Raw genomic sequence first — 13,269 nt, 5'->3', positions numbered from 1 at the left:
AACAATAAAGTGCTGAAAATCACAGCTCTAGTTTCCAGAGACTTTTTGTGTTTAAAAAAAACCAAAAACTTTTGAAGGTAACAATCACATAAAAGTATACAGAAATATCAAATACTGACCAACGGCCATCGTCATCGTTCACCTTTGTCCTCATAGGCTTCACATAAAACTACTCATAAACTAAGGGAAAGGAGTCTTGGGCTTCAAAAGCCCAATTTTAAGACAGCATAAAACTGAATTTGACAACGGGCATCTCATTTTCAGCAAAACTCAGTATTCGTGCTACTGAGCTCCTGAAAGCGTAATTACTGTTTTTAGTGCCTGGACAGAAAGTGAAGTTTTAATTTAATATTAAAACATCCTTGCATTTTAAACCCTCACGTGAGGATTTAAGTAAAGGTTGCAGAATTAAAACCATAGTCTGCATTTTTTTTTTCAAGGCAAGATTTTTTTTTTATTCCTATGAAAACCAGTTTGCATATTTTCCAAAGACAATTCGCAAGAATACATATGATCCTGAGAAAGGACCTCATCAAATTATAATCATTCGTGAAAAATCTAAACTGTATGATCACAATCACAATGACCTGACATACCTCCTTCCACACTGTCAGCAAGCATGTGGGAAAGAAAAAAAATATTTAAAAAAAAATCTCAAAATACTTTTCCTGTGGATACTGATGTGTGAGACCGATATTTCTAAAACACTGATTTAAAACCTTTCTTTGTGTTCATGATTTTTACTACTCTTGATGAAAGGCTATTCTTATTGACCGAGAGAGAGATGTACATAAAATTACCATTTGAACATCAGGATTTTTTTAACCTACACATGCTTATTTAAGCAAGAATATAAATTACTATGTGCTTACATTGAGAAAAAAAAACCCTCATGGAATAAGAATACTATTGAAGTGTACTTTGTATTAATAACTGATGCCAAGCAGTTAGACAGAAATCTGCACTCTATCAAAATGGTTAAAACAGAATTATTTTGGAAGAACTTTCACAAGATTAAATTATCCAAAATGTTTAGGATACATAACAAAAAGGTATGATGCTGTTATTGTGTCAGGTTGGTTTGGTTTTTTAAATAGTTTAATTAATAGTCAGCAAGTGGACTGCTGTCTTTTCACTTGACCAGTATAGTTTTCATGGATGTAAAAATGAGGAACATTATCTTTGTCTGCAAAAGAAACTACTATTATCAAAAGCTGTCGTCACATTGCAACAAGAGTTGGTTAAACCTTGGCAGCTGAAGTGTGCAGCTTTTCACTAGTCAAGAACTTCAAAACTTTTTAGAAGAAAATATGCGTAGTGTCAGTATTAGAAGGTAACTTAAACGAAGTATAGTAGGTTGCTTTAAGCTTGTTGTTGACATTTTCTTCCATAAAAACTGATTTTAAGTGTGGTTATATTTAAAATTTCACACCATTTTATCCATACGCTAAATGGAAAACGAAATGCTTTAGAATCCAGATCTGCCATTGGAACTCTATTTGTACTTACATAGCAAACAACGACCCTTGTAGCCTGTCTTCCAGCAGTACCTCACTATTAGCATAAGCACCGCCTATCAGAGACGGCATCCTAATTACTACGCTGCAGGTACCATCAAACGCACCGAGCAAACTACCAGAGTAAGGAGACCAAAAAAAAAACAAAACCAAAACCGCACGGCGCGCTTCTCCTCCCTCTACTCCCACTCATGCCCCAAGAAGCCAAGCTACTTGAAAGCATATTAAGCCCGGCAATCTTGACAAGTCTCTTTTCCTCTCATGCTTTTACTTGCCCTGCACTTTTCCCCCGGCTGTCACCTAGTAAAAAGGCTGAATTACACTTTCCCCTCAGTGCAGCTGCGCCTCCACTGTGCAACGATGACTTAAAGGTCAACGTTGCGCCATCGAGAACGCCACGAAGGCGGTGAAGGACCCCTTTTCCCGCCCCCGCTCCAGCGCGGCGGGCTGCCAGTACGCAAGCCTTGCCTCGGAACGAGCCGGAGCGAGCTCTCCTTCTCCGGCAGCCGGCGGGGCCCGAGGCGCCGGCCCCGCTCCCCGCCAGCCGCTGGCTGGCAGCCTGGGCTCGGCGGCCCCAGCCGCCGCCCGCCTGCTCGGGGCGCGCGCGGCCGCACCGCCACCCGCCGCCGGGACCGCCCTCCCCCGGGGAGCCGGCTGCCTTTCCTTTGCACGCCGCCTCCCCGGGCCCCGGCAGCGGGAGCCGCGGCTCGGCCCTGAGGGAAGGCCAGGGCGGCCGGGACCCGCCGCGGGCGGGCGCCCGCCCGCGCCCGACCCGCCGCAGCCCCCTCCCCTCCCGCGCGCAGAGCAGGTACCTTCCTACTAGGCATCGCCCCTGGACAAGGCAGCCACGTCCCCTGTCACGTGGCGGGGGAGCCCCGGGGGGGCGGGGCAAAGGGGAACCCCCAGCCCGCTCCCCGCCGAGAAGGCGGAACGCTCCCCTCCCCGAGCCGGCGGCTACTCCCCCGCCCTTTCCAGCTTTGGCGCCGCAGGAGCCGCGGCTCCTGATTGGGCGGACGTGGCGGACCGCGGGTGACGTCGCGGGGAAGGCAGAGGCTTCCCGAGGAGGTGATGGGTGCAGTGTGCGCATGCGCTGTGTGGGGGCCGAGGGCGGGGCGAGGCTGGCAGCCGTGAGGGAGCGGGCGCCGCCGCCCCCTTCTCTCGCCTTTCCCCGCCACCGCCGCGGTGGTGCGGGGCCTCGGGGTCTCGGCCGCTCGCCTCCCTCCTTCCCTGCGGGGCTCCGAGGCACAGGCTGCAGCGAGGGCGGGGTGCCGCCTCTCCCCCCCCCGCCCCAGCGCCGGGCAGGCCCTCCTCACGGCGCGGCGGTTGTGAGGGAGGCGTTAATGGGCTCCGCGCGCGCCCGCCCACCGGCCTTGCCGTGGCGCGGAAGCCCCGGCGGCGGGGGGGTCGCCGCTCGGCTCGGCGGAGTGGCGGGGCAGGCGGCGGGAGCCCTCGGGGCTTTCTCGGCGGGAAACGCCATCGCTGGCACCGCGTCCCTCCGGACTGGGCGGGTTTGGCCTGCGGCCCCTTCCCCCGCCGAGCTGCCCCCGCGGCCTCAACGCGGAGCTGGGGGGGCAGCGGCGTAGGTCGCCTGTTCCTTTGCCCTGGGCGCTGGTTGAGTTGGCAGCCCTGGTTTCCAAGGGGGCGGTGTGGAGAGTGGTGGCTGGCCTGGATTTGTGGTGGAAGGAGTTCTCCAACCTGCGTTTTGCCTCCACATCCTTCATGATAGCCAAGTTCACTCAGAAATAAATCTCGAAAGAGTGGTGCTGTATAACACCACAAGGAAATAAACAAAGTACTGAGATAGCTGACCAAGTAACGTCTGAACACAAGACACTTTGCTGATAAATTTACAGGCAAAAAAGGGTAATGTCAGTGCCAGGATGTAGGGACTTGGAATTGAAACTGCGTTGAATAGACCTTCTCTTCCATAAAACGGTAATTGCAGCTAACTGAGGGAAGAAAAGGCTGATGACCTTTGAAAATGTATTTCTGATACCAGTGGAAACAGAAAAGGGACAGATAGGTTATTTTTTACTGCTTTTTGTGTGTTCTCAAGAAGGTCACTTAGGCTGTCATGCTGCTGTTAAACTGTTAAGAATAATAAATCTTTGTAAAATAATTGTATCTCATAGCTTAATTAGAATTTATAAAGCACTTATATTTTGATAGAAGGTACTGTATGACTGCATTTTTATTATTAAACCCTAATTACATGTATCTATGTCTATAGTTTATGGTTTGTATTTTTTCCAAGGCACCCTGTGGCCAATACCCATCTCACATTCCCTTTATGAAACTGCCACTAATTAAAGTGGATTTTGCAAGGAGAGGAGAGCCAGAAACATCATAATCCAAACCCCATACTGTCTTTGATAGTTATGTTCAAAACAGAATTAAAAGCACCGTGTTCTCATCCTTCCAAAAATTTGCAGCATTTCTTCCGAAATTACCAGACTGACAAATGAATTCTATTATGTATCATCAAAGTGGTTTTCTTTAGTATTTGAACAAGTATGTTATTGCACTATTCAGTTAAACAGTCTGTGTTAGAGCTAAACCACAGAGAAATACATGGACCACAGAAGTCTGGTCTGCTTAGTGAGTGTATTATTTTTTTCTGTACATAATCTCCTTCTGAGGACTCCAGGGTGCTCTCACCTGGGAGGAACTTACTTGTGTAGAATCCCAAGAAGGTGACCCAGTCAATAGATTTCCTTTATTTGTTCTCATGTTCTTCACAAAGAAGTACTGAAATGACATGGAAATAGAGGAAATGGGTCAGAAAACCACCCCATATATTAGAAATTAAAATAAAGCTGTGATTTTTTTTTTAAATAATGTTTCTGTGGAGAAAGAATAGATGCTGAGCTTCTTGACAAAAGCTTAAGTTTCATAATGCCAGTACATTATTCTTCAAGTCTGTTAAAAATTTCTGTGCATTATACTTTTGGAAGTCAGAGTTAATGCAACTGGCTCTCTAATTTTTGAAGAACTGTTTTTTCATCTATATAACACAAGCATCTCTGTGTTCTCACAGGCTTAAATAATAGTTTGAGTTCACTGTTTTATCTGATACACTGATTGACCATGTGGGTGTTCAAGATCGAATTTACTGCTGCTCAGGGAACATTAAGAAATTTTATACTTCTTGTATTTTTGTTGCATGAAAATCACCAAAAAATATAAAATTCCTGTTAACAATAAAACTGGATTTCTTTAGTGAAGTCCAGAAAAAAGAGCATTTATTTGTCAGGGGTGCTGTTGATTGCATCGATGTTTCTCAATCCATGTGTAGAAGGAACTTCTCCCTCAAAGAAACAAAATGTATTTTATACAAATGAATCAAAAGACAAGGAGGCTTAAATTACTGAAAAAGTTTGGAGAACTTGTTCATCTTGATTGAACGTGCTTGTCCTTCATTCTAACATGGGTTTATGGACTCATTTCCTCTTGCCGACCATTAAGTTACAGTTACAGCTTTAAAAGCTTTCCAGTGTATAAAGCCTGGTACGGACAATGTCAAATTCAAACATAGAGAAAGGTTTTTCGTTTGAGTCATTTCCTTAGTAAAGTTTTAAAAGTCACAAACATCCCAGCCACTTAACTGGGATGAGACAGATGAGGAAAAACTCGTTAAGTATTTTAGAGTTTGTCTTTCAGGGTCAGCTGGATTTTTATGAATCTATCAGGCAAGAGGTGATCCCAAGGCCTAGGCTAGATCACAGGCAGATCCTCAGCCCAGATCCAAAATAACATTTTCTTCTGCAGACTGTGTTACAGTTTGATGATTCCAGGCTTTCTAAGGTTTCCTAGGAAACAACATGAAACACTTCAGACTTCTTAATCCCAAAGCTGCAGTGTCAGTTCCACTATAAATTAAATTGTACCATTTCACGGTACAATGCACGGCTATGCCAAGGCAAGCTGTAAACTTGCGGAAAAAAAATTAAAAAAACCCAAAACCCTCAGAGGATGCCAGATTTTAGTGAAGTAAACAGTCAAGTTCTTACATTCATGCAAATTAAAAATTAATAGCAGATCATTTAAGAATCAAAAGCAAAAATAGGTTTTAAATGAATCAACATACCCGGGAAGCATCTTTTTACCAGCCCTTGCCCCTGGCCCATAAAGCCATGAGGGGCTCCAGCTTCAGGGGCTTCCCAGCTGCCGACCAGCACAAGGTGGCTGCGTGCTGGGCACAAGCCCGGTCGTCTCAGCATCCCACCACCAAGCTGCTGCCTATGGCATCTTATGATCGCTGACATTTTTATGTCTTCTCCTGCTATGTCTTTGTGTTCAATGCTATAAAAGAAATATGAGTACGTAACTTTCTGGCAGACAGTAACATTTGGGAAACGTATTTGCCTGCTTTTTATAATATGTCTCTCTAGTTTAATGAGATAAACGCAAATAAAATAAGATTTTCCAGGCTGAAACTGAATATCTATTATCACAGTACTCTGTTTTGGCTCTAACTGGTGAAAAAAAAATGCAGGCACATATTCAGAGCTGGAAAAAATGGCACTTTTTAAACTTCAGTCATTAGACCAGTTTACTCCCACCCAACTTCTTCCTGTTAGTTTAATTCAACAAGATTTTAAGATTACTGAGGTACTGATAACACCGCACGTAATACATTTTAGTAACTTCAGGAACTGAATTTCCTCTTTTAGGTCCAGTATTAATACTACTTTAGCATAATTGGTTTTATCATGACTATGGTGTACTCTTGTGTTGAAGACTTGACAAAGACTGTTCTTGAAAAACCTGAAGCAATGCCATGCCCAAGAAGGAAGAGTATGTTGAAAAGTGGATGGGGTCTGCTGACTGTCTACAGTCAAGATCTTTTCAGTTTGAAAAGTTCATCTTAAGCATCACTTAAGCCCAGCATATCTATACTGGTGAGGGGAAGAAGGCTGATGATTGGCATGGATTCGTGTGCATCCATACTGTTTGAGGCTAGCTGCTCCACAGCAGCCTGAAGGGAGCTGGCATAATTCAAAGCAGAGCTGGGAAGAAGGTAAACATGTAAGCGGTGTGGAGAGCTGGGTCCAGTGCTCAGCAGGCTTTCCCATTAGCAGACTGGAGGGAGCCAGAGCACAGGCTTGAGTACTGCCCTGTGATTGCCCTTGGTGAGTTGCCAGCAGGCTCCCTGGCCTTGATCAGGCCCTCCCAGCTGGCGTATTCCCAAGCAGTGCCCCTGGCACTGTTTAGGAGATGATAGGACAAGCCAGAACTTGTTTTCCATAGGTGGTATGGACAAGGCTGCCCTGACTTGGGAAAGAGTTTAATTACATGGTCACAAGATGTACCATGCCACTTGCCCTCAGAGCCCGACAATGGATTCAAGCCTGTTTTATTTATTAGTATAGTATATTGACTAGTGACTCTTATGTGATATTTTGTTTGACTTTTTCTTTCATCACTGTGACAATACAGAGCAAACCTCTAAGCAGCTGTGATCTGCAGCACAGGAAACAGGGATTAAGCTGTCTGTTTAAAGGGTCCTCTGTGATGATGAGTCCCACAGGTTAATCTCAGGAGTGGCTACCTCCAAATTCCAAAATTTGCCATAAAGCAGCTAAGAACCAAAAAGTACAGTCCTGCCACTACCTACATTTCCCCAAACCAAGACCCTACTTTTTTGCTGTTACTCCTTCCATCTTTAAAAATTTCCTTTCCATTTATGTGCCTGCTTTACTCTGAGGGTAATGTTGTACAGTCTGTTCAGTGCGATGAACAGGCCAGAACTGGGAAGAGCTGACTTGCTAAGGAGCAAGTTACCATGCGTCAGTGCAGAAACACTGCTGTTGCACAGCATCTGCTCACTCTATTTTGACACATAACTCTTTTCAGAACAAATGACTTTTCCTTTCCAGGTAGGAAAGTCATCATGAGAATCCCCGTACAGACTGCATCTGCTGGGAACACGGGAGCCTGTACCTGCCCAGAATCACCTGTCCCCTTGCTGTAGGGTGGCACCCAGATGCATCCAGCACAAGGAATACCCTATGATACTCGGCACGCCTTGTCCCTGAGCTGTGTGATCCTCCACACCGTAATATCCATCGCTTTTAACTAACTCCAGCGTCACAGAGACTCTTAAATACAGACCGTGGGGACCAGACGTGCCACTATGGCCAGGCCGTATGTCACGTATCTGCAGAATCCTACATGTCTCACTGCCAAGTGCCCACTGACGTGGTGGCCGTTTCCCCTGCACGAGGCCCAGCGCACCAGGTGTGCTCTAGAACGAAGGCAGAGGGAGGACTGTGGGACGCAGCAGTGGCTCACTGCATTTGCATTGCTTGCAAGCCCTGTAATAGCTAACAAGCCGTAATCTGGTTACACTACTTAAGTTGCTTCATTTGTTTTCTAACCATTAGCCATATTCTAGCCATATTCTGAAATTCACAAACTGGTTTTTGAATACTGTTGTTGATGTAGTAGAAGTAGCTCTCATTCAAACAAAATTGGAGGTCATCTGTAAGGTCCTTTAGTGAACTCCCAGTAGAAGTCTACCTTCACGGAGCTTACCTGCCCACGGGCAAACTGAAACTGCAAATGGACAACTGGCTTTGGAACTGATACAGCAATTTTTGAGGATAGATGTGATCATTTTCTAGCATTCAGTATTAATACTAGGTTAAATAGCCATGAATTATAAACCAGGTTAACAGACCATGATAAACTTACAAAGAGCCTGAAACTTAAATTGAGCCTCTAAACTGATTCTAGCCACCTTAGAAAAACTTTCTTCTTTTACAGCATAGACATCCTGGATTTTAACAGATTTATGCTAGCCCATGCAGTGATGGGGAGGGAAGCACTGCCTGAGTCCTATGTGTTAATGCATATGAGGGGAAACTGAGGTGTCCCACACTGCTCCCTCTTTACCTGTTCCTCCCAGTACATTAGTCCCTTCTTCAGCTGCTTTGGCAGCTGATCATTTTGGGTTTGCTCTCTGCATGATTTCTCTCTGCTTTTTCTTACTTCTTGAAGTAGGCAGGAATGTACTAATAGATGCCTTCCAGATAAAGGCTATTGCATAGCAGGCAGCTTTAAGTTGGGGAATAAACAAGACACTGTCATAAATTATTAAAAGCCAAAGTTGCCATACTAGGCAGTCTCCCCTATGCAAGAAGCTCCATCATTATTACTTTATTAATATAACGTGTAACAGAGAGAGTGAAAACCGAAAGCCAAGCATTTATTCTAAGCTGTCCTGAGCCCTCATCTTTCTGCCTACCATTTTGATGGATTGAAAATATAACTTGTCTTGATGTTTGGTTTCTTTTTTTTTCTTTTTAAATACCATTTGTATCTGTGGAACAGCTCTCTTTTTAACTTTTTCTTGCATGTACCAGTGGTAGAATATGCCCGCTCTTTCAAAATAAATCACTGCTTTCCTCTCAGTACTACACATAATTAGTAAACAGCACTGAAGACCTGAGAATTCCCTGGCTGATTTCACTGGATTAAAATCTGGCTTTGAGCTATTTCCCCCTGAGCTGCAGAAAGCTGTGTTCGGGACGTTTACTTAGTAAAGTCTGAACTGTCACAAATGTCCCAGCCACAGTTGTTAAAAAACTTAAGCTTTTTCTATAATGAAAGTTAACTGTTCTCTGATTTGGGCTTTTGTCTTAATGCTCGTCTCATCCACATTCAAGCTCATGAAATGGCAGTCTGTTCAGGTTATAATATTCATGTGCTGGTGCCAGTTAGAGCTCCTCTTTACTCAGGCTACAACTCAGAAAAGACACAAGAGAATGTGCTACAGCACTAAGGCTGCTTTCACTGCTTTTCCCACAATCCTGCATGTAGGACAGCTTGGATCACAGCTCAAACAATTGTCCGGAAAAGAACTCTAAAACATCTCAGATTGAAAAATATAACCATAGAATAACCTCTAAACATATACATGGGTACGCATGGAAACAGTGAGAACATCGGGTGTAGCAGTAAACCACGTGGCTGTGGGTTTTGCTTACACCTGGGCTTCGATAGCCTGCGTGCTTGGTCTTAAGGGCCAACCATTCATATGAATCGTGATGCCTAAATCAAAGAAGGTTCTTAATTCAAAGGCTAACACATGTCAGTATAATTTCCACAGTATTCTCAAGTGTTACTTGTGTCATAGCTTGCTCTGTGATGTTCCATACCCAGTCACCACTCTGTTTCCCTCTCTTCAGTATAGCTTATCTAACACTGCCTCCTCCTTCGACGTGCTCCTTAGCAGACACAGAACATGCTGAGGTATGAATCATGAAATTGCATTTTTACATATGTGCAGTCTTTTACATTCTCTGTTTAGTGGAGTATTTATGACAGTTTTTTCAAAAAGTGTTTCATTTATCACCAATACAGTTTTGAGAGAAGAACAGGAAATAAAAATTGTGCTCTGTATCTGCTATATCTCTATATATTCTATATCTGTATCTTCGTGACAGCACATCTTCTTTTAACAAAAATTTAGAGGCCTGCAAAGAGAAAAAACACTTTGCGACCTTCTAGCTTTCAGAAAAGCAAGCACCTTGTCTACCACTGTCCATCACACTGCTAATAGTTGTTCACCCAAATTTGTGCTTTTGTGTTTGAGACTTATGAGTGTTGGAGTTAAGAAATGAAAGTGATAACTATAAAATAGTTTGGTCAGTTTTAGTAACTTGCATAAAAAAATTGCGCTGAGCACAGTAGTAGTCACGCGTCTTTTCTTAGATTCCCTTGTAGATTAATTCAATAGCATAATACAACTTAAAAACACGATAGTAACAATGAGAGGTGAAGGGGATCCCAAATAAAAATCCAGGGTATGAACACTATTTAAGATTAGAGTTGGCTCCTGAAAAATAGGAGCTCCAAACACTTTAGCTTTCCTAACTGGAATCAAGCTTTAACTCAGTAACCTGAAGCCGAGTGCTACAGTTCTGGGTTGTTTTCAAGAGCAGAAGTTTAGATGCTGCTGCTGGAAGCAGAATGTAGGTGTAAGCACATCTCAGGAGATTAATGTGTAGCTAATAATACAGAACAAGAACAATTGTATACAGTTTGCACTTAGCGATTTTAACTTGTATGTAATTCCTATCAAACCTGCACAGTTTGTAAAATAACACTGGCTCTCACAATGCATTAGGTGCCTGGAAGAGCTCGTGGGTTGCGATTAATGGATTTTAATCGATTTCCTTTCTGGATAGATTCCATTTGGTCAATAAGGTCTCAGACCCTGATGTGTGTGATTTCAACTCTCCCTCTAATAGTGTACAGTGAAGGTAACACAAGCTGTAATTGCTGTATGCTTAAATGCATTTGCAGCTGAAACATTACTCCTGATGTCTTCCAGTCTTTTGCCTACACCAGTGCCTTGCTTCCCCGGAAATCAGAAGGTGCAGAACGTGCTGCAAAGTGATGTGGTATGAAGGGCTCTGGTGCAGGTGTTTTAATAAAGAGATGCAAGAGGCAGATGATTGCTGGAAAGGAATGCCAGTAAAATCTTTGATCCTCAGTGTCACCTGTTTCTAGAACACATTACTTAAATAACATTGTTTTGTATACTGTCTCCACAGGCACACCTTCACGTGTACTGTAAACACGGCATCTTTAATACACCTTTAGCCAGAAAAATAGTTTCGGGGCCTGATGCTGCGACGTTACTTGGGTTACGGCTCGCTGTGACCACGGGAGGCTGCTGCAGACGATCCCCGGTACCGGGTACCGTGAGGAAATGAAAGGTTTATAAAAGACGCTAATGGCGGGCTGGCACCGAGGCCGGAGGAGTGTACCGGGGCCGCGGGGAAACGCCTGGTCCCACGGGCGCGGCGGGGCGGGAGCCGCCCGGCGAGAGGCCACCGCCGGCGGGCACCCGGCCCCGCGGGGCACCCCGGCCCCGCGCACCCCCGCCGCGCCGGGACGCGGGTGGCCCCGCGGACGCCCGGCAGCGGGCTGCAGGCCCCAGCCCGAGGGGCGCGGCCGGGGAGTCGCCCTCCGCCCGCCCCCGGCCCCGGCCCCGCCGCCTCCCTCCCCTCCCCTCCCCTCCCCTCCCCTGCCTCCCCTGCCGGCGCGGCGCGGAGCACGGCGGGGCGATGTGGCGGTGGCGGTATGTCAGCGGCCGGCAGCTGGACGGCTTCCGCCGGTACAAGGTAACAGCCGGGGGCCGGAGGGCGGTGCGGGGCGGTGCGGGGGGAAGCGGCGTGCGGCCGCCCCTGCTGCGGCTGGTCCTCCCGGTTTGGCGTGTCGGGGCTCCGGAGGGCTCCGGGCTTCGGGCTTGCGGGCGCAGTTGGCTCCGCTCCGGGGCGGCTGAGCGCCCGGCCCTGCTCTGCGTGCGGCCCCGGCCGGCCCATCCCATCCCATCCCATCCCATCCCATCCCATCCCATCCCATCCCATCCCATCCCTGCGCCGCTGGAGGGGCCGCCGGCCTCCCACCTGTGCCTGCTCGGTCAGCGGCCAGCCGCAGACAGGGTGCCCTGTGCCTGGCCGGGGTCTTGCTCAAGATCAAGTGAGCATGAGGATGGGAACGGGGTGTTTACGAAGTGGCAGGTCTCGGTGGGAACAAAGTTGACTGGATTTTAAGTGAGTAGCAATACTTTTAAAAACCCTGCACGTTTTAAAGAAACACGGGTTAGGAGTAATTCGGTATTTCTGTAAGAAAGTGGGCACTGATGGTGCTTGTCTGGCTCTATGCAAATTCGTCGTACACAGGAGCGCTTTGGCTTTGAGGAATAAATAAGAAAGCCAGGGAAAAAAGCTTAGTTTAAGTAATTTGAACTAAACCTCATGTTTGCAAATAACAGGCCTGCAGAATTCAAATGAATGGGTGGATCATTAGATATTTTGATTTACCAATGGTACGTTGTAGACTTATGAGATACCTGGGTTTTGTTGCCAGGACATTGCAGATGTGTTGCAGGGGATTATCCAGACTTGCTTTAGTTGAGGTGCAGGTGTCTGAATCGGGCCATGCCACCCTCTTCACACCCCCTCACCCCGCTCCCTGGTGAAGGCATGGGAGGCATGCCAGCTTCCACCAGCACAACGCCCAACCTTTTATTTGATGTTCGGTTTCCTAAAGCAGCCCCTACCCCATGCTCCCCATGCTTCTTGCCTTACTGCTTTTACCACGTGCGCTCCCAACCTGGCCTCCAACCATGGGACTCGGTTTCTCTGGGCTCCTACCCAGCCCTTCCCTTGCCCAGGCCGGCAGTTCTGCCTGCTCACTTCAGGGTGAATGATGGTGGAGTAACTGTGGTTTCAAGAGCCTTCTCCAGGTCAGTTGCTAGGAACTTGCTATGCACAGCAGCTTGTTAAAATGTACCAACCTGTTTGTGTGTCTCCAGCCTGAGTGGGATAAAACATGTTGCAAGCTGCATCTGGCCACTGGGCGAAAGTTGCACAGGTCTGTGCTTGAGCGGTGGAGCCGCAGCCTTGACTGAGATCACCAGAGGAAAAATAAAAAGCTATTTTTAGCATAAACAGACATTATTATTTAAGTAACTTTTCTAAAATATTTGAGTTTGTAGTACAAATATAAGGAACACTTGTATTACCTTCTTCCTTATCAGTTGAATGAAAGTAGCTGCAAACAAGTGCAGATGGGGAAGAATCAAGATAACTTTTTTTTAAAACTTGTAATCATTGTGTAGTACTTACGAATGGCAAATGATTACTAAAAGGCAGAATCACATATTAAAACATTTTAGTTGAGTGTATTAAAATTACTTTGGTTTCTTGGGAGCATTGCAAAGGCCGGAAAATAT

At 46.0% G+C, this 13,269-nt stretch overlaps 1 protein-coding gene across 1 annotated transcript in view; it reads left to right on the top strand.

Moving 5' to 3' along the window:
• The first annotated feature begins 11,552 nt into the window (after positions 1 to 11,552).
• LOC128142357 (ethanolaminephosphotransferase 1-like) overlaps positions 11,553 to 13,269 on the top strand; it is a 59,694-nt gene continuing 57,977 nt past the window's right edge. Inside the window, exon 1 of the mRNA XM_052788369.1 lies at positions 11,553 to 11,653. Coding sequence (XP_052644329.1) covers positions 11,597 to 11,653 — 57 coding nt within the window. The 5' untranslated portion in view covers positions 11,553 to 11,596. The remainder of the gene's footprint in view (positions 11,654 to 13,269) is intronic.

The sequence above is a fragment of the Harpia harpyja genome, chromosome 5 (genome assembly GCF_026419915.1).
Source record: "Harpia harpyja isolate bHarHar1 chromosome 5, bHarHar1 primary haplotype, whole genome shotgun sequence".
Lineage (NCBI taxonomy): Eukaryota > Metazoa > Chordata > Aves > Accipitriformes > Accipitridae > Harpia > Harpia harpyja.
Note: the sequence above shows the minus strand (reverse complement) of the source record. Positions and strands in the feature narration are given on the sequence as shown.